This window comes from Magnolia sinica, chromosome 10 (assembly GCF_029962835.1).
Source record: "Magnolia sinica isolate HGM2019 chromosome 10, MsV1, whole genome shotgun sequence".
NCBI lineage: Eukaryota > Viridiplantae > Streptophyta > Magnoliopsida > Magnoliales > Magnoliaceae > Magnolia > Magnolia sinica.
In genome coordinates this window covers 8,892,560-8,916,235 of record NC_080582.1, presented here as the reverse complement: position 1 = coordinate 8,916,235, position 23,676 = coordinate 8,892,560, and the positions used below count along the sequence as shown (strand labels likewise).

Below are 23,676 nucleotides of genomic sequence, written 5' to 3'. Positions count from 1 at the left end.
ATCCAATTATATGGACGAGTGCATATTACACATTACAAAATTAGTTTCATTTAAATTTTTTTTCTTTTAAAAAACGTGTGGGCCCACATGGTATATGTGTAACATTCAACCAATCCACCTTATGCACTCCACCAAGGTGATAACATGAATAAAAAACCAAGCTGATCAAATCATCAGTTGGGCTACACTTGAATTTTAATATTTTGAGTGAAGCATATTATTTATTATAAATTAGCCCGTCTTATGGATCTATCCTACTTTTTGTTAGTCCAATAATCATGTAGGTGTGCATCTGTTGGACGTGTTGGATGTCGAATGCATCATGTGGACCCCATAATTCTATATTCTCCGCTTTATAAAGAAAAAAAAAATAAAGAGCAGTAAGCATCATTTGGGAATGTGAGGCACCATTTGGTAACATCTGAATCCTGAAGGAATTTTCCAGTAAAAATCAGTTAAAAAATATCAATTATCAGTGGCTGGATTGAACAGATAATTAGGCCGAATATGAGCCAGATTGGCAAATATGTACCATATCCAGACCGTTCATCATGTGAGGCCCTCACGCGGACATACCCTCAACCATGAATCAGATTCGTCCATTCATCAAGTCCGCCCTGGACGTTTGAAACATAGGGACAAAAAAGAACAAAACAAAACGAAAAACAGCTCAATGGTCTATATTCATCATCATCACACGACAGCCCAAGTGATTAGTCAGCAGCTTATTTTTTTGGGTCAGCATATTTCTGAAGTGGGCCCCACCTGATGAATGGCCCAGATCTCACACAGTTACTAGAAATTGTATGATCCCCCGACTAGAGGATATGCAAAGCATACATGGATTTTTCAGTTTGTACGGCAAGGCCAATGTTTTAATGATCCAGACTGTCGGTAGTTAGGCACACCTGTAGAAAGATTGTGCAAATCCTAGCCTTTGGCCGTTTGCCTTTTTCGGTCTACATCATGTAGATGATGGGCCCGCCAAATGAACAGCCTGAAATCTCATACACATTCCAATCTGGCACTCTTCAATCAGTCCAATTTTCATTAAAACAGGCTATATATTCTAACAAATTCATTTCAAAATATTTGATAAAAAAGAATTTAGGCGAGAGAATTTACAAATCAGTTGCGCCGGAGCCGTTGTTCTAAGAGATCATTTTCCTTCCTGATTGCATCGAGGTCCACTTGGAGTTTGTCCGTGTCGAAACTGCGTGAGGCCATGGCTGAGAGCTTTGCTTCCTGCTCAGCCGCTTCCCTTCGAGCTCTGTCGGTGGCAAGGATCTTGTTCGACATCTGTTCAAAGCTGTCGTGGATGGTGGTTAGAAGCCTATAAGCCTGCCGCCTCACTGGGTCGTTCTTCGCATCCCTGGACGAATGGTAACATAAACAACAACCTATAAGAATTAACTAGTGCAGTGTTGGCGATGGGATGGGCCAAGCAATACCAATGTCTCAAATGGCACAGGCCTAGCCCAGCCAGTCCAAATTCCATCCTGGAGTGCCGTCCATTTGGTTAGGGCCATTGAATCTACAAGATCTTGAGCTTATCGTCCATCTGTTGTGGGGCTAAGAGACCAATGATCTGGATTACTTAAACCATGGGCCCCACCGTGTACTGTGCACACCTAATTATTGGACGTCTTGATTTTTGGGAGGGCAGGGCAGCTAGTTATAACACCTACCTGATGCCAGGCTTGGATATATGCTGGTTGATTGTACAAGAACATTTTTTTATGAGCAAGGTCAGGCCTGGCAGTTTGGTTTAGGGTCTGTCAACCTGGGAGATTTTGAGGGCACCGTCCATCTACCATGGGGCCTGACAGATCAATGACCTGGATCACTTGAACCATGGGCAACACTTTTTCTTTTTTTTTTTCCTTTTTTTAACACATGCACACACACCACCACACACTCACGCCTTAGTGGGATTTCACCACCTATGGGTGCTCGAACCCTTGACCAGGTGTTGAAACTCCTAAGAGTCTACCACCGGAGCAAGAGCAAGGACCCAACCATGGGCAACACTTAGTATACCTTGGCACATCATCAGGGCGAGGAGCACTGAGTATGCATGTGACCCGACTCAGGCAAGTCACGGCTTAGCTCAGTGCTAAATGAGTTGGTCCAGGTCACTGAGTCTTTTAAGCAGGCCTATTACTGTATTATGCTGAAATTTCCTTGCGGGTCCAGAAGAGGCCACCAATGATTGATAGCACATGGCCATAAAATCATCTCAAGGGCCTTCAAAAATGGATCGTTGAAACCATTTCTAGTCCTACCATCCATTTTTTTCAGGCCATTAATAAGGTGGGTGTAGCGATGTTCCAGATGTCCCACCATCATCCCTAGTAAACCCACCTGGGCCCCACAGAGGAGTCCGCACCACAATGCACTAACAACTCTTATTGGAGGTTTGTTATATTCAGCATGGTGCACCCTCTCCATGCCCAGATACACCAAAGGTTTTAAAACTCAACCTTGGAGCACAACTCGTCTTATGTCCAGATGAGACCGTCATTGATACCAGTTCAATTTGTCTGATACAGAATAAGTTGCCTTGACAACACAAAAACAATATTTTAAAAATCAGAAAAAGTGAAACCCGTCTGACTCGGTCCAGATCTGTCTTGGACTGGGTCCAAGTTGTCCTGACTAGGTGCGTATCGGTCTGACTCATTCAACTCGGTCCCAGTTCTTTACAAAGTATCAGTCCAACAAGTTTAAATCGTCAGATTTTAATGTATAGGTGGTCCAAAATGGACCAGTTGCCACCAAAACTGATACAACTCTGGCAATACTGAGTCGTGTCGACTTCTTTTTCTTTTTCTTTTTTTTTTTAATGTAAGTTGGGCTCGAACCCAAGCCCTGTGGAAATGCAGATTGTCTACCACCTGAGCTATGGGCTTGAACCAGCAACTAGGTATGATAGGTATTGGACAATGTAAAACCAAGCATACACCACCAAAAGCCTTGCAAAAGGTGTGTCACACCATGTAGATGCCCGCCCAAGAGTCGAGAGAGCCCAATTATCAGGTGCCACATGACCTGGCCAAAAATCTAGATGGTCGAATAATCAGGTGGGCCACACATGTATATTTGGTGATCCTTGACCTAAGTATGTGCAGTGCATTCGGTGTGGCTCATGGTTCAAGTGATCCAGACCATTGATCTGTTAGGCCCCCACCATTAGATGGACCATGCCCCCAAAGTCTCTCAAGTTCAAAGATCCTAACCACCAGGCTTAAGCCTTTTTCTTTCCATTTGAATGTGGGACCTTTTTTTTCTTTTGAAAGATAGCTGAATGTGGAAAATTATATTTCATTACTGTTATTATTATTTACCACTGATTTGAATTTCAAGGCCACACAAGTTCAAAAGTTTATGATTGGCAAGAGATCTTTGGATCATCGTCCATCCACAGTTAGGCCCAAGAAACCAATAAGTCTGGATTGCTGAACCATGGACCCCACTTGTACAAGCTTAAAAAACTCAAATACCAAATGCAAAGAGATGAACAGGAACAACATAACGTCCATACCTGAATACGGTTTCGTCTACCACCATGTAAGTTCGATGAAGGCGGTCTTGGATGGAATTACTCTCAATCTGAACCTGCCGAGTCTCTTGTAGTATTCGGTCTATGTCCGCATCTTGTTTCCTGCTGTTCTTCGTGATCTCAGTTATCCGCTGAATATAGGACTTTCTAGAAGCAATCTTTGGCTGGGTCTCGAGCTCCACCGAAAGCTTAGAATTTTCCTCCTCCCTAACACCAATAAAAACAGAGGGAAGTAAAAGAAAAGTCAGTTTTAGGATTTAAATGAGAAGCTGAAACTCTGTCTTGATCAATAAAGCATTTTCTGTTTGCAAAGGCCCCACCTATTCTTTTGATTTTTGAGTTTTTTCTATGCCCATAGGCACCTCTACACATAGCCACAAGTGCCACCTGGGAGCCTGTCTAATATTCGGACACAGATTGCCTAATAACGCTGCTAGTAGCAAGGTGGCTACTGGACAGTGCTGTGGACCGCACCATGATATATGTGTTTTATCCACGCCCTCAATCTAATTTTCCAGATCATTTTGGGGGCATGAGCCCCAAAAGGAGATAGATCCAAATCTCAAGTGGACCACACCACAAGAAAACAGTAGTGATTGAACGCCCACCATTAAAAACTTCTTAGGGCTCACTGCAATGTTTATTTATCATCCAACCTATTGATTGGGTCACAAAGACCTAAATGAAGAGACCACAACTATCAGCTTCATCCAAAACTTTTGTGGCCCCCAAGAAGTTTTTAATGGTGAGCATTCAATCACCATTGTTTCCTGTGGTGCGGTCCACATGAGATTTGGATCAGCCTAATTTTTGGGCTCATGCCTAAAATGATCTAGAAAAATGGATGGACGGTTTGGATAAAACACATACATCATGGTGGGGCCCAAAGAGCACCATCCAGTAACTACTGGCTAACTGGCTACTGACAGAGTCAGTAGGGAATCCGTGACCCTGATATTCAAGCTGGTGCATCACGTGGGCCCTGCACAGTGTTGAGCTGGCCAAAAATAGGCTGGTCAAGTCATTAGGTGGGCCGCACATCTACTAAAACAAGGGACACTTTCTACAGAAGTAGCCAGTATTCCAGTTCCGACACAAACATGTGGTCTGCATGACGAGTTGAACCCACAAGATCAGATGTCCTACACGTGCCGCATGCAGGGGTGCATATTAAGAGGCAAGTGTAAGCTCAGAAAAACTCTGTTTTCACATTTTAAAGAAACAAAGCTCACCATACTGATATGGGTATTTACTGCAATGACTTCAATGGAAATCTTTCCCAAATCAGAATAACAGTCAAGAGAAATCAATGATTACCTCTTTAGAATTTCCGATGTAGTAGCTTTTAACTCCAGCTCGACTTTTTCCAGCCGCAAGAGCTTTTCCTTTTCACCCGATTTTATTTTTCGTTCATGAAGAGACTGCTCCAGGCTCATCTTTTTCTCCTCCAAAGGTCGTTTGAAAGCATCCCTGCCAGGGTAGATCAAACCTAATTCTTAAAGAGGCATGCTAATGATCAACTGATTGTGTTATAACTTATAACTTATATTATGATGAAGCATTTTTTCCACTTTTGAAGTCCGAAATCAAAGGGTGCCCAAATACCTATCCTTGAGGTATTTTGTCCACTTTTTGTATGTATGGCCACCTAAATGCCTACTCTTTAGGCATTTCACGCACTTCCCGAGGTTAAAAATCTAGGTAGGGGCAACTAAATTCCCATCCTAGAGGCATTTTGTCACATCTCAAGTTAAAAATCTGTGAAAGCAGCAGTTTACACTTTTAGTTAAATACCATTCGTGTCCTGTGAGTGTACTCTCGTGCAGCATTTTCAATGCATGAGCCCTCAGCCTATATTTGTGAATGATCCGAAACGTACATTCAATGGGTTGCACTTTAAGCATGCCATGGTGAAGAAATGGAGGGGATAGGCATGCAATGTGTGTAGAATTATGATAAAATTGCCCGCATCCGTTGGTTTGTTTCACAAAATGAGGACAATCCAACAAGCTGATGTGGTTGATTCCATATGTAGATTTGTATGATAGGAAATCTGAGATGGACGGCTTGGATCATTCACTTTCTGTCATGTTGTGACCTGCTTCATGTGTACATAGGTTACACCATCTACACAGGGATAGACTATTTTGTTAGGTTTGCACAATTTTCAAAATGGTGGTGGTTCATCCTCCTCAAACATGGTGCTAATGTACAGTAATGAGAATCGTGGGTGTACAATTGGATGGAGAAGATCTCTGAATCAAACTTATCAAGCAGTCCTTACCATACATTTGTAGTATCTATCAATTCGATGGTTAATACTAATATAGTGAGTGGTTCAAATTCAAAGGGAAATAAAAAAAATTAAGTATTATTTTTGTTTCTTTTTTGCTTCTGTTTTTTATTTCTTGTGTGTGTGTGTGTGTGTGTGTGTGTGTGTGTGTGTGTGTGTGTGTGTGTGTCATGCTCCATCCATAGTTGGGTAAGTGTTTTGGACAACCAAGATTGCTATGCAACTATGTCATGTGTATGGTTGAAGAGTCACTGTTATTTATAAAACAATGCTAAGATAGCTCTATGCATATTGCACCTCCTTACAGCACCAAACTACACTAGTGACATTAAAATGTTGGGTAAGGGCACATAAATGCCTATTCTTGAGGCATTTTGCTAAGTTTCTAAGCTAAAATTCCGGGTAAGAGAACCAAATACCAATCCTAGAGGTATCTTGCCACCTTTCTAAAGCAAAAAATCTGGATAAGGCGACCTAAATGCCTATCCTTGAGGCTTTTTGTGTACTTTTCAAGTTAAAAATCTTGATAATACATAGCCTCTACCATTTGGAAAGCAATGGCATCTACTGAATCCGTTGTCCATCAGGGTGTCACCTTCTCGATGGCTAATGGACGCTGAATCCATTTTTGGGTTGATGTTTGGTGTGGAAACCAAGTGCTTGAAGATCAATTTCCTAGCATCACCCGTATAGCCCTTGATCGCTACATTTCAATGGTGGATTGTTTCTCCTTTTTAGGGGGACTGGTGGTTTGGGCTCCTCCTTGTCGAAGAAACCTATCAGAAAGCAAAGTGGGAGATTTCTTGGAGCTTTTGAAGACACTCTCCAATGTCAGTTTTGTCGACAAAGAGGACTGATGCAGAACACGTGCATGTGACTAAATAATCAAGTAAGATCAATCATCGATTTAACCTAAATAATTAAAATTCATATGTCATGCTAATTCATCACATATATTAAGAATCAAGCACTTAACTATGAGAGGATCAAGCCCCATATGTAACAACTACGCAATGCATAGCCATTCAAACACTAATTGATAGGATCTTATGCATGTAGGAACATCCAATTAGCATAGGAAGTAATCTAAATCCAAATAGGAAGCTAATACGAATTAGGGTTCACTCAATTATGGCTTAGGCTAACCTAGGGCTCATGGAATTTAGGGAAAACTGCAATTAGGACTTGAGTTGTGTGATTAGTTAAATGATTTGGGGTTTTTCAAGTCCTAATTAAAGGGAAATGTAGGATTGGAGGGTTAGGTATTGGGAATTGTAGGGAATTTGGGAATCTAGGGTTTAGGGGATTTAGGGTTTAGGCTAGGGTTAGGGTTGGGGTGTTTAGCTGACTGTATGGCCAGCTAGTATGGCTCACACGTGTGGCCATAAGGTCACACATGTGGGAGGTTTTGGCGCGGGTTGAGGGGTTCCAAGGTTAGGGTTTGGTTAGGCAAATGTAGGTGATGTAAGGAAGAGAGAAAGAGGGGTTTGGATGAGTTTAGATCAAAGGAGGAGAGGAAAGAGGTGAAAGTTTGAGAAGAATACCTTTTTTTTAACAAAGGGAAAAGAGAATATGAAAGATAAAAGAAAGCCTTGCACCTCCGTTGAAGAGGAATGGCTTTGCGCCAATCCTACTATCCAAATCACTTGGATACCACCTTCAAATCACACGAAGAATGAGAGAAAACTAGACAGTTTTTGAAGAAAATCATGCATGGAGAGGCTCACATGTGTGGCCGTATGGTCACACGTGTGGGAGGTTTTGGCGCGGGTTGAGGGATTGTAAGATTAGGGTTTGGTTGAGCTAAGTAGGTGATGTAAGGAAGAGGGAATGAGGGGTTTGGATGATTTTAGATCAAAGGGGAAGAGGAAAGAGGTGAAAGTTTGAGAAGAATACCTTTTTTTTAGCAAAGGGAAAAGAGAAGATGAAAGATAAAAGAAAGCCTTGCACCTCCGTTGAAGAGGAATGGCTTCGCACCAATCCTACTATCCAAATCACTTGGATACCACCTTCAAATCACATGAAGAATGAGAGAAAACTAGAGAGTTTTTTAAGAAAATCATGCATGGAGAGGCTCACACGTGTGGGAGGTTTTGGCGCGGGTTGAGGGATTGTAAGATTAGGGTTTGGTTGGGCTAAGTAGGTGATGTAAGGAAGAGGGAATGAGGGGTTTGGATGATTTTAGATCAAAGGGGAAGAGGAAAGAGGTGAAAGTTTGAGAAAAATACCTTTTTTTTAGCAAAGGGAAAAGAGAAGATGAAAGATAGAAGAATCCTCGCATCTCCGTCAAAGAGGAATGACTTCGCACCAATCCTATTATCCAAATCACTTGGATATCACCTTCAAATCACATGAAGAATGAGAGAAAACTAAAGAGATTTTTAAGAAAATCATGCATGGAGAGGTTCAACGACCCCCCCCCCCCCTCTTTTATAATCTAGATAAAAGAAAATTATAAATATACCCTCACTTATTGTCAAATCACTCTTAGAACATAAATAAATAAATAAATAAAATGACATAACACTCTTAAAATATTCGAAACATAAAATAAACTAGCAAATAAATCTTTAAAAAAAATCCATGCCATCAAATAGCCTATATGTCGTCCATTAGGCTTCACGAGTGATCGCAATCTTGAGCCGACGGTGATGATGATCCCCGATCGCAATCTAACAGTCGAAATGATATATCGATGAAGATCAATGGCTCGATACTCCTCAAAATGTAGCTCATGATGATCCCGGCCTAGTGGGTCCCATGTACAGGTCGTCTAGCCATAGGGATACTGGTGCTCTCCTCCTACTCGCGTACCCTCGGACGGGTGGCATGCACGTGGATGTCCTCATCAAGGACTCAATGGTTTGAACAAAAAGCCCCAACGAGTCATTCTCAATGAAGTCATTATTTAGCATGATTGGGGTTTCCAACCTCGGTCCCTCGTCTCTCCCGTGCGAGGGTACATGGGACCCACCCGTGTTATGGCTTTTGTTTGGTTGTTGGGTCAAAAGAGGATCTTCACTATAGATAACTTGCAGAAAAGGGCCATGGTTCTTCCTAACATGTCTAATGTGAATGAAGGATGGAGACTCAATCGATCATCTTTTTATTCATTATCCCTCTGTTGTTAAGGTGTGGAGACATTTTCTTACTTTGTTTAACACGACTTGGGTGATCTCAAGATCTATGGAGAATTAACTCTGGGCATGGCACGGTGGAGTAGGTAGGGATGGGAAAACCAGGTGCAGGCTTCTGCTCATGACAGTTTTGTGGTCTATTGATGCAGGGACATGTGATGACCTAATCCTAGATGCATGTATAATCAGGTTAAAGAATGTTCAAATAAATACACGAATCAACTAACCGTTTCCAATCAAATGGATTAGATAAATTTCAAAGCAAAGATGAGGTCATTCCGTCAAGATCATGCCCCTTAGCATAAAATCACGTAAACAGTAAAAGGAAGGGCCTAGGGATATGAGAATATCCCAGATCTAGCATAAGTCAGTCCATAGTCAAGCTTTGATCTGATTCTACTGACTAATCGTCCCCCTTTTCCGTTCAAACTATAAAAGGGATATCCAGAGAGAAACAAAATAGGTGAAGAATGAAGGGTTCGAGATGAAGAAAGTACAGGTCCTTTTGTCGTCAAAAGAAAAGGAGGATGATTCTTACCTTTTCCTGCACCTCGAAGATCTAGAAAGAAGGAAACCTGAAATCGAGGTGGAATCCTCAACACCCAAGGGCCAATCCTGAAACCCTAATCTCTTGAATAAAGAGGAAGAAAAGAAACGAATTTCTATTCATTCAATAATAATGAAAATAGGGTTTCTCACAACGTATATATAAGCTATGGAAAAAGTAAAAGTGCACTAAAGCCCCTGAAAACAAGAAAAATAATAAAAAAATGAAAAAATAAAGAAAGAGCAATAAAGCCCCTAAAACAAGAAAAAAAAAGAAGAACAAAAGTGTCTAAAACTAAAACACCAGTGTAGCAGGGTGTGAAATCCGACCCATGGATCTATAGTCAGGGTGCGGTCATGCTGCTCCTACACTCGTAGCGCGTCAGAAAATGAGTCCAATGGACCTAACGTCCATCCACATCAACTCCTCCGCTCCGGTACTCTATCGGTGACGCCTCCTCCTCTACTACACTCTAAAGGGTGCATCACTAATGTCCGCATCATCTATTTGGGGGGCTAGGAATTAGTGTTGTTTTAAAAATCGTTGTACGACGCCTCCTCCTCTGGTACAATATAAAGCGTGCACCACTGATGTTCGCATCATAAGGGCACCTAAATTGTTATCCTTGAGGCATTTTCCAAATGGAAAAAAAAACTACGTAAGGGCACCCAAATGCTTCGCCCTGAGGCATTTTGCCCAATCACCAAGTTAAATATCAGGTAAAAGGCACCTAAATGCCAATCGTTGATACATTTTTTCATACTTTTCAAGGTTAACATTTAGGAAAATGAACAAAATTGTCAATCATTAAGGTATTTTGCCCACTTTCCTAGTCAAAATTCACGAACAGACCTTCAAAATACCATTCCTCGAAGCATTTTGCCCACTTTTCAAGTTAACAATCTAGGTAAGGGCACATAAATGCCTACTTTTGGGACATTTTCCAAGTTCAAAATCTATGTGAGGGTACTTAAATGCATGGTATGCCAAAACGGTTATGTTAACCGTTGTAATGGCTGTTACATAATGGTAATGGTGGCAACCATTACACGTTAAAAGGCCAAAATGGACATAACAGCCATATAAAAAAATGGCCCATGATGGGGCCAAAACGGTTTTTTCAAGAAAACAAAAGGTCGTTATGGCCATTACAGCCACCATTACCATTATTGAATACCTTGCTTAAATGCCTATCCTTGTGCTCATATCTAGTTAAAAAAATCTGGATAAAGACACCTAAACACCTATCCTTAAGGCATTTATCCCACTTCCCAAGTTACAAATCTAGGTAAGAGCAGTTAAATGCTATCTTGGAGGTATTTTGCCCTACTTTCTACAATAAAAATCCAGTTAACAGCACCTAAATGCCTATCCTTGAAGCATATTGCCCGCTTACCAGCATAAAAATCCACACAAGGGCACCTAAATTGCAATCCTTAAGGAATTTCCCCCATTTTCCAACTTAAAAATCAAGGTAATGGCACCTAAATGCCTATCCGTGAGGCATTTTGCCACTTTCCAAGTTAAAAATCTAGGTAAGGGCACGTAAATGCCTACCCTTGAAGCATTTGCCTACTTTTCAAGTTAGAAAATCAGGGTAAGAGCACCTAAATGCCATTCTTGAGGCAATTTGCACACTGTTCCAGTTAAAAATCCAGGTAAAAGCATCAAAATGCCATTCTTGGAGGTATTTTACCCACTTTTCAAGTTAACAATCTAAATAAGAGCATGTAAATGCCTATTTCTAAGGCGTTTTGCTCATTTTAAAGTTCAAAATCTTTGTAAAGGTACTTAAACACCTATCCATAAGGCCTTTTGCCCACTTTCCATGTTAAAAATCTAGGTAAGAGCACCTAAATGCCCAATCCTTCAGGCATTTTTCCCACTTTCTAAAGTAAATGTCTAGGTAACGGCACCTAAATGCTTATCCATGAGGCATTTTCTACACTTTCCAAATTTGAAATCTAGGAAATGTCACTTAAATGCCCATCCATGAGGCAACTTGCCACTTTTTAAGTTAAAAATCAACTTATTGGCACATAATGTCTATCCATAAGCCCTTTTTGCCCACTTTTCAAGATAAAAATCTGGGTAAGGGCCTAAATCCCTATCTTGAGGCCTTTTCCCACTTTTCAAGTTAAAAATATGGGTAAGGGAACTAAAATGCAATACTTGAGGTGTTTTTTCTCTTTTCATATTAAATTTCTACGTGAGGACAATAAAATCCCAATCCTTGATGCATTTTTTTAGCCACTTGCCAAGTTAAAAATCTAAGGGCGCCTAAATGCCTATTCTTAAGGCATTTTGCCTACTTTTAAGGTTAAAAATCTAGACAACGGCACCTAATGCGGTTTTTTTTTTTAATCAAAAGATACAACAATCTAATGCATATCGGTGAGGTATTTGGCCACAGTTTCAAGTTAAAAACCCCCCACAAGGGAACCTGAATATCAATCCTTGAGGCCTTTTGCCACCTTTCAAGTTTAAGATCAAAGTACAAGCATATAAAATCCTACCCTTTTTTATATATTTTTTTATAAAAAATGGTAAAGGAAAATTTATTAACAAAAAAGCACCAAGGAGGCACAAAATACTACACGCAAAAGAGAAACAACAAAGTCCTGCAAAATTACATTAAAAAAAAATACAACCATTAGAATCCAACCAGTTTTCAAGTTATTAAATAAAAAAAATTTAAAAAAAAAAAAAAAAAACTAGGTAAATGCACCAAATGCCTGTCCACGAGGCATTTTTTCAATTCCCAATTACAAGTCTAGGTGAAGGCACCTAAATACCTATCTTTGAGGCATTTTACCTACTTTTCAAGTCAAAAATCTAGTTAAGTGTATCTGAATAACTATCCTTGAGGCAATTTGCCCACTTTTCAAGTAAAAATATGGGTAAATACACCAAAATGCCAGTCTTTGAGGTATTTCACCCACTTTTCAAGTTAAAAAGCTGGGTAAGGGCACCAGCCAATCCTTGGGGCATTTTGCCCACTTTTCAAGTTAAAAATCTGGGTAAGGGCAACAAAATGCCAATCCTCAAGGCATTTTGCCCATTTTCCAAGTAAAAATGAAGGGTAAGGACACCAAGACGCCAATCCTAAAAGCACTCTCCACTTTTCAAAGTTAAAAATGTTCGTAAGGGTGACTAAATTCCTATCTTTGAAGCATTTTGAACAGTTTCAGTTTTTCAAGATTATTCTGAACAGTTTCATGTTAAAAAAATCTTGGTAAAGGGCACATAAATGCCAATCCTTGAGGAAATTTGCCCACTTTTCAAGTTTAAATTGGATGAGAGCACCTAAATGTCTATCCTCGAGGCTTCTTTTTTTTGCCCACTTTTTAAAAGGATAATGTAGGTAACGGCACCTAGTTTCCTATGCTAGAGGCCTCTGCTCACTTTTCAAGATTTTTTTTTTTTTAATCTAGGTAAAGAAAGCAAAATGCCAATCCTAAAGGCATTTTGCAAATTTTTTAAATCAAAGAACTGGTGAAGGGAGGAAGAAGAGGATGATTTGGAGCATCTATAGAGAACGACAAGAAGTACGAATTGTAACAATCTTTTTAGGTGTCATTGGGTAAGAGGAACGAATGAAAACTGGTCCCAAACTAGTTTCATCACGTTTGGGAACATGTAGGCCCACTTAGGACAGCTAAGCAACTGAGCTGTCATCTAGTGGCACCCCTCAGACCCTCTTCGAAATTTAACAAAAACAAGAGGGAAATTCATCAAATTTAAGAAATTCTCCCGTCCCCATCTTGTTTGGGTTTTGCGAGGGCAGCAGGCTAGACGACAATTTAATTGCTGGGTTGTCATCCAACACACCCGGATGTTTCCAAAACCAACATAACACTAGTACTAGCATTCTTCTCCCCAAATGGCTCTTTCAATGGAGTCAGAAAATGGTATTAACTTGGTCTTATTTGTTCTCTAAATGAAATAGAGTCATACCAACAACCAATTGCATTTTTGCCTCTAACAGAAATCATATATCTTTTGTTTATTTAGCCAAGGGTGCACTTGGTTGCACCAAATAACATGATATTTCATGATTAAATTTAATCAGTCTAATTTGGAGAAATTTCATGATATTTTATGATATATGGTGCAACCAAATGCACCCACAATCAGGGATGGTTTATCATTCTTTATAAAATAGGAAGACGAAAATATAACTTGATTGTAAGTTCCATAATCTCAAAGTGTGCAAGCCATTTTAGGAGTCGAATTACATGAAGAAAAAATAGCATTCATCAAACTTCACAACTCCACTCAGGTTTCTTGGAGCAGGTGAAACCAGTGTCTTAAAACACGGACCAGACCTGCCATTTGGACTGGTTTGGACTGGAAACAGCCACCAAAATTGGCCATAACCATAAAACCCCATCAGGTGGATAACTGTTCTGCAAAACAATATTGAACCCATGACTTCTACTTGAAAATCAAACATTCGACCACTAAGCTAACAGCAGATTAGTTGTTGATTCTCTGTTTTTTTTTTTTTTAATGACTTCAGATGAAGCAGATTTCCAGGCCGAAGTGGGCCAGCTGGGTCTTACCAGTTGAACTGGCAGTTGGAACTAATCGCACACAGAAAGTGGTCAAGATCCAGTCCGGGTTTTAAAACATCAACTGCAGTCCACCATGTCTCCGAGCAAAGCCTCAAATCCACAAAAATAAAATTTTTGAAGACAAAAGATAACATAAAGAGAGCTTTTGCTAAGCGCACGCATGCACGATAAAGCTCATGTACATGGCACAAATGTGCCAGCCTGGCACATGGGTACAAGATTCAATCCATCCATCAGGTTGGTCTGACCTCCTACAAATTTCCCCAAAAATAGATCTGGTCCACAGCATGTGGGCCCCAATATTGTAAATGGGTGGATGAGTTAGAAACCTTCATCTAAGTTTTTCAGAGCCATACATTTGTTGGTGCAAACAGTGGCCCACCTGATCAGTGGATCAACCTGATTTTTGGGCTAGGGTGTTGATATAGTGGTTCCTTTCAAATGGATTGACTGGGTCTTAGACCTATCGCACCATGCTGGCACCTGTGTGGCGTGTGCATGAGCTTTATTGCCCATGCACGTATAGCAAAGCTCACATAAAGAACCACAAGTTCTTACCACTGCAACTCCAATTCCATGAGATTGTCCCTTCTTGTGTTGACTCGCTTATTGAGCTCTTCGACATAGAACCCATCAGGATGTTGGTCATCAAATGCCATTTCTACAGCGCCTTTCAAGAGCATGTGATCATCTTCCAGATGCTGAACTTCCAAAGTCCTTGCACTCACCTCTTCCATCAGCATCTTTTCCTGCCTTTGCAAGTCCTCAGCTTCTAATCTCATCTGCAAAAGATCAAAAGAACCAAGACTCCATCAGGAAAATTTGTTCCCATCATGACAGATGCATTATTTCTACAAAATGAGAAGCTGTTGACCATCTTTTTCATTCTAAAAAGACAGGTCTTGATAATCATGTGACACTTTATATCCGCATCAGCACTATAAAATCCAGACAAGTTCAAGTGCAACTGCTGGCCCAAACCCATACACATTGGTCCGGTCATCAAATCTGGTCAAGCTTGATCTGTTCAACCAATTTGACGAGCAGATTTGGATAATTCAAGCCAATTCGCCAGAGTCTTGATGAGGACATGGATGACATAATATTGATGGATGGGGCTGATTTACTTGCCGATGAATTTTGGCATGGATTCGAGTGTGGAAAGGGGCCCAAATATCTTCCATAATGGGCCAAACCTGTAGACTCATCGATGGACCATGTATTATGGTACCCATGGTACACTTTCGAGTCCACAAAAGTGTCTTTTGGTGGCATTTTTCTAAAGTTATGATTTTTTCTTTATTTTTTGACGAACTTTAGTTTATTTTTGCTTTGCTTGTGTGTCACTAAAGTAAATAGAGGTAATTTAGTCTTTTTCCTTTAAAATAAAATTATACGGTTGAGATTATAACATCCAACCCATAGTTATGCTTTGATGTGAGGCCCATATTAGTTCTAAGGCTTTTCTTTTGTTCCCTTACATATAAAACTCAATAACAAAAATTGTCTGGTAGCTTTTGGGACATTTTCTTATCTTTTCTACAAGCCTTTGGCTAGGCTTTGTGCAATTGCATATTTGCACACGTGGGGCCTATGATCTAAGCCATAAAAAATTGGTGAAAGCTTGATTATTCGCTGGTTTTGCATATTTTTAACTTTTGTTGGCAGTAGAAGAATCTCTATCTTGGATTGGTGTGTTTGGGGCGTGATTTGGTTCTAGGGTTTGATATAATTGTGTGTGGTTGCCGATTTTCTTCTGTTAGCTACATCAAGTTTTTAGTCCAATCAGTTTTCAATATTTTGTTTTAGGACTTGATTTAGAGGTTTCAATGCAAGAACCCTTCCATAGTGACAAATCTCACCCATTTGAAGTGTCTAGACAACATAAGTACCTGAAAAAGCCTTTGATACATATTGAAGTGCAGATACATGAGCACTAGCATGTATCAATCACAATGATATGCATTGACCCAAAGAAAAAATATATAGCCTCTACCTTTAAATATTTAGCATCGTGATAAAAAAGGTCAATATGAAGATGTAAATGAAAAGACAAAAATAAGTATTGGAATTATTTAGATAATTCGCAAAGCTGCCATAAACAGAAAATCTTTTTCGAATGTTACATCATGAAACCATACTAGGAAAGAAATAAGTCGTAGAAACAGAATCACATGTTGCGGTAAATACAAGTTTTCCAGATTTTTATATTGCGAAATAAGTTGGTCATGTCGAATTGATGGGGATATCACGCGCACACGCGCGCGCACGCCGCCCCCTTCGCACGTACGCCAGAAGGAGGACCCCACCGTCGATCTGGATCAATGACGACGTCCAGGAAGGGCCTCCTAGTTAGGAGACGAAGTTTTGATTCAAAAGAGTGGGCTCGACAATCAAGAAAAGCCCACCATGAGATCTCATGATCGTAGCCCATTAGTCGGATTGATTTCATATTTTAGGTTTTGCTTATTGTTATTATTTAGAACATCATGAACGCTTTAAATTTCTTTGTTTGGTTTTTATTTTAGTTTACTTCATCGCCAAGTAATAGGTTGCGCACATGGCGCGAGTTTTGGGGTATAGGGTTTTCCTATAAATAAACACCCTTTATAGTTCTTTTAATTCAATGGAAGATTAATAAAAATTCTGCGTTTTCCTACTCTCTGAGTTGTGAAGCCTAATTGGGAGCGAAGCCCTCCCTTCATCAAAGGGCTAACTACAATAGTGCGAAGCCACATCTATCTCGATCCGCCCTTATCTTCTATCATTCATACTTCTCACTTTCTTCCATCCATATTTCTATTCTCCTACAATCATCTACGCTTCAAATCCATCTTCTATTGCAGCGTTTTTTTCTCTACAGTAGATTTCCAAAATCTGGCCCTGCAGAAAGGCTGAAACTTCGGCGGAGCACCACGCATAAACCGTGCATCGGATCGAGCTGAGATTTGGGGGTTTTGGAGTCCATCCCTGGCCGACCAGGGCCAAGGTGGCCTTTTTCTGAATAGTGGGCTCCACACACGTGCGGCTGGGATCACAAGCATGTGCGTCTGGGCCATTATTGTTGTCCACGCGTGCGATACTTCTCTGGTTCGTCTTTCTCCTCTCTTTCACTCCGCTTTCACCCAAAATCCCTAAACTCAACCCTAAATTACTCAAATCTCCAATTTTATGCCTATTTTCTTACCCTAGGGTTCTTTGAATTGGAATTGGTGAATCCCTTGGATTAAGGATTGATTGTTGTGCATGTGTGGATAATTTTTACTTCCCTTTGAGTATTGATTGGTCCATAATTTTACTGATCCAGCCCTATCCTGTGTAGGCCTGGACCCACACAGATTCCCCTTGCTTGAATGTTTGAACTTTTGTGTGGAATGTGAAATTTTATGTGATTGTTTCTGAATTAGTATAATCTAAAGCCTGATATCTTGCATATCATATTTAATTTTCATGTCCTGCATCATGAATCATATTTTCACAGACCTTCTAATAAAGTCAGTATTATGTAATATTTACTTTACTGGTAAATTATTTTCACAATGGAGAAAACCACTTAAGACCAAAACATAACAATAATTCACTGGTATTTTCAACAAGAATTGTTCGCGTGCAACATTGTATGTTAATGTTCACATACAACGGTTGTTTCCCCACTAATGTGTTACTTTGGTGGAACATCTATCCTGAGAAAAGGATTGGCCAAACAATGAAGATTGCCTGGAGTGAAAATTGGAACAATCCACTCATCAAGTCGAACAATCAGCTCTCCATTGATTTTGATTGTGTAGCCTGCCTGACAAAAGAACCATCCTGGTTTTCACCACAAGTGATCTTTATGATGCATCCAATGTTATCAAAATCGTATGATTCACGGTATGAATCATACTATTCATATTATATCGTATGGGTGTACGATTCAAATCGTACACCCAAATTGTAAATCCTAAATAATCGTACGATTATCATACAAATCGTAAGATAATCATGGATTGCATAAATGGGCCTAAAAAAACTTAAAAAATCATTTTTAAAAAAAGAAATTATTCAATTTTTTCTTTTTATTTGTACCATTTTGCTCGTAAAATATGAAAAAGGATGTCCCCTATTAAAAATATCCTCTCTTTTTTTCATTTGAGAGAGAGAGAAGATTTGGGAATTTTGTTATTCAAAAACCCAAAACAAAGAAATCAAGATCTCTTTTTGTTCAAATTGGAATCAAATGCCATTTTTTCTAACATGATTTTACACAAGAAAGGTACAAAAGAATAAAAAATTTACTATCATGATATATATACCATATACATTTTCTCAATTGATAAAATCATGATATGTATTACTTTTTAGGTACATGATGCTGGTAAATGGATGATTGATGAGTTTTTAATCTTTTCTGATTTACGTATATCTCTTCATGTGTTTTTTATATTTTATTTTTTTTGTAAATCAGAAAAATCTTACGATTTACGATACGATTTGTGATTCGATATGATTCAACCCCTATTACGATTTACAATATGATAACGATTTTGACAACATTGGATGCATCCCACATTTTGAACAGATATGACGTTGTGCACAAGTGACATTTTTTGTGGTAAAAAACGGTGTATACAAAAGTTCTCGTACAATGTTGTGTGTGAACATTCCACTGTTTCAACAAGAATTTAACAGGACAAAACATAACAAACAATAGCCTCTTTCACGCAAATTCACCTTGGATGATTGGTCCCGGAGAGAAGCCACTTTCTGTTCAAGCTCTCTAACAGATCTATCATTTCTCTGTTCCATGCTTTCTCCATCTACAGATGCGTCACTTGTCAATGTCCCAGGTTCTCTGAACGGCTCTCTAACATCCACCTCAGCCCTCTGTCCGTCTTTCTCAGCAATCGCTGATTCATCCATCTGCCCTGGCATAATGTGAGCTTCAAGCAACCCATGTTTAAAAACGTCCTCGGCCACAGCATTTGAAGCCTCTGGTTTTCCTTGGCAGGTTATGACCGGTGCATCCTTCTTGCCAGACTGAGTTTCCTGATTCCCTATCCTCAAAGATCTTGTCCTCGATGGAACAGTATGATTACTCTGATCTGCACTTGGGGGATCACCGCCTTCAATCCAGTCCTTTAATGCACCACCAACTTTATCAAAAAGCACTTTGTTTCCACGGAATCTAGCATTGATCTCATTTTTGCCAGCAACTTTTCTTCCTTCCGATGTCTGGGACAGCCTCTCCACCAAGAATCTCACCAACTTATATGAGTCATCATCGGAAGGATACAGGAACTGCCGGAATCAACACATTTCTGCTTCTAAGAATAATTTTGGAGCAATAAGAAGAATGGCAATTGAAATCAGAAGAAAAGGAAACCAAATACACAATAACAGATGAACAACAATAAAATCATTAGCCAGAGACATCCAGTCATTGGAAGGAAACGGAAGGATCTGCAATTAGCAATATATTTACATCCTTTTTTTCTCGCACACCTCAATCATTCTCTTGGAAAAAAGAAGCAAGCCCATGTTTCTGAAAGCAAGTTTACTCCATGTGCTGTTAGCATGTTGTTACTGGACAGTGCAAATGAAATAAATGAACAAGACGTGTGTACAATGTACATGATGAGGCAAAAGCCAGATGGGGCAGATTGATGATTCAAGACTTGTATGATTGTTGCAAGCAGGGGTGCAACTTGGGCAGGTTGGGTCGGGTTGAGGGTCAAGCACACCCAACCCGGCCCCGAAAGGACCCAACCCACAACCTGGCCTGACCCAAATGCCAACCCAAGGTGCCCAAACCGAAGTCCTCTATACTTGACCCAACCCAAATGCATGTGATTATTCCCAACCCGACCCGAATTTGCTCAAATCCAAACCCAAACCGAATTCCAATCATGTTGGCATTTTCCGACCCAAACCCAAGTTGAGGACCTTGACAACCTGACCTGAACTCAGGTTGGGTCAATTGGGTTTGGGTTGACGTTGCAACCCTAGTTGTAAGGGGCTCTCAAAGTTTAAAAGATGGACTTTTGATACAAGTTTGTTAATCATGCATAAGGCACCGATCAACACGCCATAACATGTGCCAACATCCAACATGGCATATGGGTACAAGAAACAATTTGCCAATCACGTGTGTCCCACCATTTAGATGCTCTGACCCGAAAATCAGCCCTATCAATTAGTCAGGCTGGCCCGGTTTATGAAACAAATGGGGCTCTCAAAGTTTAAAAGATGGACTTTTGATACAAGTTTGTTAATCATGCATAAGGCACCGATCAACACGCCATAACATGTGCCAACATCCAACATGGCATATGCGTACAAGAAACAATTTTCCAATCACGAGTTTCCCAACATTTAGATGCTCTGACCTGAAAATCAGCCCAATCAATTAGTCAGGCTGGCCCGGTTTATGAAACAAATGGATTGCTGCAAGAACATGACTAAGTTTTTCTGCTCTGTCCATGCATTTCTAACGGTGCACACATCATTCGTTGACCAGATTGATTTTTGGGACAGGACATCTGCATGGTGGCTGCCACCTGTTGGATGGCTGGTAGCTCTCACCAATTATTGGTGCTGTGTAGATTGGCGAACTTACACATGCATGTGGATTAGAAAACCTATTGACAGAAAATGCTGAAATACATTGAGAGAGAGAGAGAGAGAGAGAGAGAGAGAGAGAGAGAGAGAGAGAGAGAGTGCAAATGGGCTTCACATTGCCAGCAAGTTGTGCTTGCAAATGGACATATTAAATTCACTGGCTTAAGGTAAGAGACCACACCTCTACCAGCATACTCTCCATGAGACGGGACATGGAAGCACAAAAAGGTACTGTGCATGCGAAGAAAACAGCAAGAAACGTGTGCGTGAGATGATCCCTGATTTCCTAGGATTCTAAGGACTTGTGGCAGCGTAGTTAGATTCACTGGAATTGAGAAACAGAAATGGGAAGGCCACTTGCCAGAGTAGGATCCTATTGTTGACACTAGACTGTGAATAGGATTACTTCTCCCCCCATTTTCTATGCCATGAAAATAACTTGTATTTTTATCACCTTCCTTTACCCAAACTGCCCTTGACTGTTACATCCATTTGATTTCTTCCTCTCTTAAAATCCTTTTCAGCTTTTGATGAAGAAGAACTCCGCATGTAATTCCCCTTCAGATAGGAGAATTCCTCTCTCTCTCCAATTTTTGAGCGTACAGATACAACAAATTTAATTAACCGAATTATGAAATGATCCAACGATTCTAACTGCCAGATAAATCAACATATCCCCCATCAAATTGGACGGTCTGGTGCAACCGACATATGTATGCATCAATGTGTGGTGAGTACGATACCCCATACTCCGGCGGAGTATCAGAAAACAACTTCCTCAGAAACAGAGAAAGAAATGGAGAAAATGTATGGACCTGGTGGAAGCTGAGATCGCCTCTGTAGCCGAGGCCTTTGACGGCGGAGGCGATGTCCGTACAGATCTTGAATCTCTCGGCCATGGAGATGGGCAAGGAGGTGGGGAAGGAAGATGAGCCGTCGATCAGGCGGAGGGACTGGGCGCAGATGGAGACGAGGGCCCCAGGGGTGAGGTCTTGGATGGAAGAAACGCCTGTGGGGAGAGAGATTCCAGAACCTTCTAGAGAATTTAAGAGGATTTCATGCGCTTCTTCCATTGCTGCTGCAGCTTCTTCTTCTTTTTCAGATTTTTGAAGAGGTTTTTTACAGAGTCTAGGCGGGCAGACGAGGTTGGGCGAACAAGGGCGGAGGACTCAATAGAGGTAGATGCATCAGGAGATCCGCCGAGGTCGATGGATCCCTGACTGTGGGCCCACCGTCATATGTGCCTTAAATCCACGCCGTCCATCTGTTTTGACAGAACAATTTAGGGCACGATCCGAAAATGAAGCAAGATCCAAATCTTAGGTGGACCATACTACAGGACCAGTGGTGATTGAATACCCCCACCCAAATGTTTGTTTGCCATTCCAACCTATGGACAACACAAATATCAGCTTGATCCAAAATTCTAGTAACTCACAAAAAGTTTTTAATGGTCAATTACTAATTTTAGTAACTCCTAAAAAGTTTTTAATGATCAATCACCATTTGTTTCTTGTGGTGTGGTCCATATGAGATTTAAATATGCTTCATTTTTAGAATTATGCTTCAAAATTAGCTGACAAAACGGATAAAGAGCCTACATGTAAGGCAATGTAGGGCACATGCATCATGGTTAGATGGAGAGAATTGTTCAATCGATTGAAAGCAACACAAAGTGTCCAATAACCAGAGACCAGAATTCGAATTTAGTCTTACCGATCGAATCCCGATCGATCTCAATTAACCAACAATCTACCAGAATGTTTTGTTCGATTAGAACTTCAATGTTTTAATTGATGTAAATTAGTAGTAATCTTTGATTGTCTTAGAACACTTGAATGGTCAGAACACCATGGTTAATTAAGTGGGCCCCACATTAAAAAGAAATCACGCCAAAACTATGTAGAGGATCAATTCCTATATGAATTTCAAATTTGGCGAAACTAATTACCAACCATGGGTGGGTTGATTATACAGTTGTACACTAATAGAAATATAATTTGAATTATGATTATTTAAATTATTGCAAACTGATTGAACTTGGGATAACATCTCATAATCTATATCACCGGATCTCTGGTGAGTAATCCCAATATGTTTCATCTCCATTGTGATTATGGTAGTTATGTGATTGTTATGCTGATTGTGATTTATTGTATTGAATTTTCATGCATCAATGCCATGCATGGTGTACTAGGGCTGAAAGTCGGGCGGGTTGGGTCGGGTTGGTGCTCAACCCTAACCCAACCCAAGGTTCCTATACCTCAACCCTAACCCAACCCAACCCAACCTCGGGTTGGGAATTCTCAACCCAAGCCCAACCCAAGCGGGCTCGGTCAGGTTGGTCGGGTGTATACATGTTAATATTTTCATTATTACATTAGTTTATTATATTTCAATATAGGACTTATTTTTCGTATCTATTATTTTATTAATTATATATGTGATTATTCATCAAAAGAACTTCATTTTTTTCTTTAAAAAACAAGCTAAAATATAGGACAACTACTCCTTTAAAAGTCATGTAGCATAGCACCCAATCTATTTGGGAGAGAGAAATCTGGCATATTTTGTTAGCTTGAGTCCTTGGAAGGATGTGGACAAATGAGACCCGACATCACTAGTGTGCCTTCGACACGAATGATCCACACTCAATTATAATTTATAAGGAACTTATATATTGATCGGGTTCGGGTTGGGTCGGGCAACCCAAGACCTCAACCCGAGCCCAACCCAAGTTTTATCGGGTTGGTGTTTGTATAGCCCAAGCTTGAGATCGGACTCGATATATCTTGCCCGAGCCCAACCCAATGTCGGGTCGGTCACGGGTCGGTCGGGTTGAACCCGCCCAACTTTTAGCCTTATAGTGTACATGCGTTGTTTCTATATGAGCTCTCCCTAAAAGACCTGTAGGTACTTACAATATTGGGTGACCTAGGGGACCATCCCTGGATGCCCAC

The 23,676-nt window shown here is 40.3% G+C and overlaps 1 protein-coding gene across 1 annotated transcript; it reads right to left on the bottom strand.

Moving 5' to 3' along the window:
* Nucleotides 1-1,067: 1,067 nt before the first annotated feature.
* On the bottom strand, nucleotides 1,068-22,097 carry LOC131257925 (uncharacterized). The gene is made up of 6 exons (XM_058258873.1): nucleotides 21,532-22,097; nucleotides 18,830-19,396; nucleotides 14,675-14,898; nucleotides 4,880-5,032; nucleotides 3,545-3,769; nucleotides 1,068-1,372 (listed from the first exon to the last, which is right to left on the bottom strand). The coding sequence occupies exons 1-6, from the start codon at nucleotides 21,787-21,789 to the stop codon at nucleotides 1,129-1,131; spliced, it is 1,671 nt and encodes a 556-aa protein (XP_058114856.1). The 5' UTR covers nucleotides 21,790-22,097; the 3' UTR covers nucleotides 1,068-1,128.
* Nucleotides 22,098-23,676: the final 1,579 nt, after the last annotated feature.

Bases quoted from the DNA above. Each gene is read 5' to 3' on its own strand.
- LOC131257925 (XM_058258873.1), bottom strand. From the start codon at position 21,789: ATGGAAGAAGCGCATGAAATCCTCTTAAATTCTCTAGAAGGTTCTGGA. The intron at 14,899-18,829 runs GTGAATTTGCGT...GATCTTTTGCAG, and splicing joins TCCGGGACCAATCATCCAAG to ATGAGATTAGAAGCTGAGGA. The intron at 3,770-4,879 runs GTAATCATTGAT...TATTGGTGTTAG, and splicing joins ACATCGGAAATTCTAAAGAG to GGAGGAGGAAAATTCTAAGC.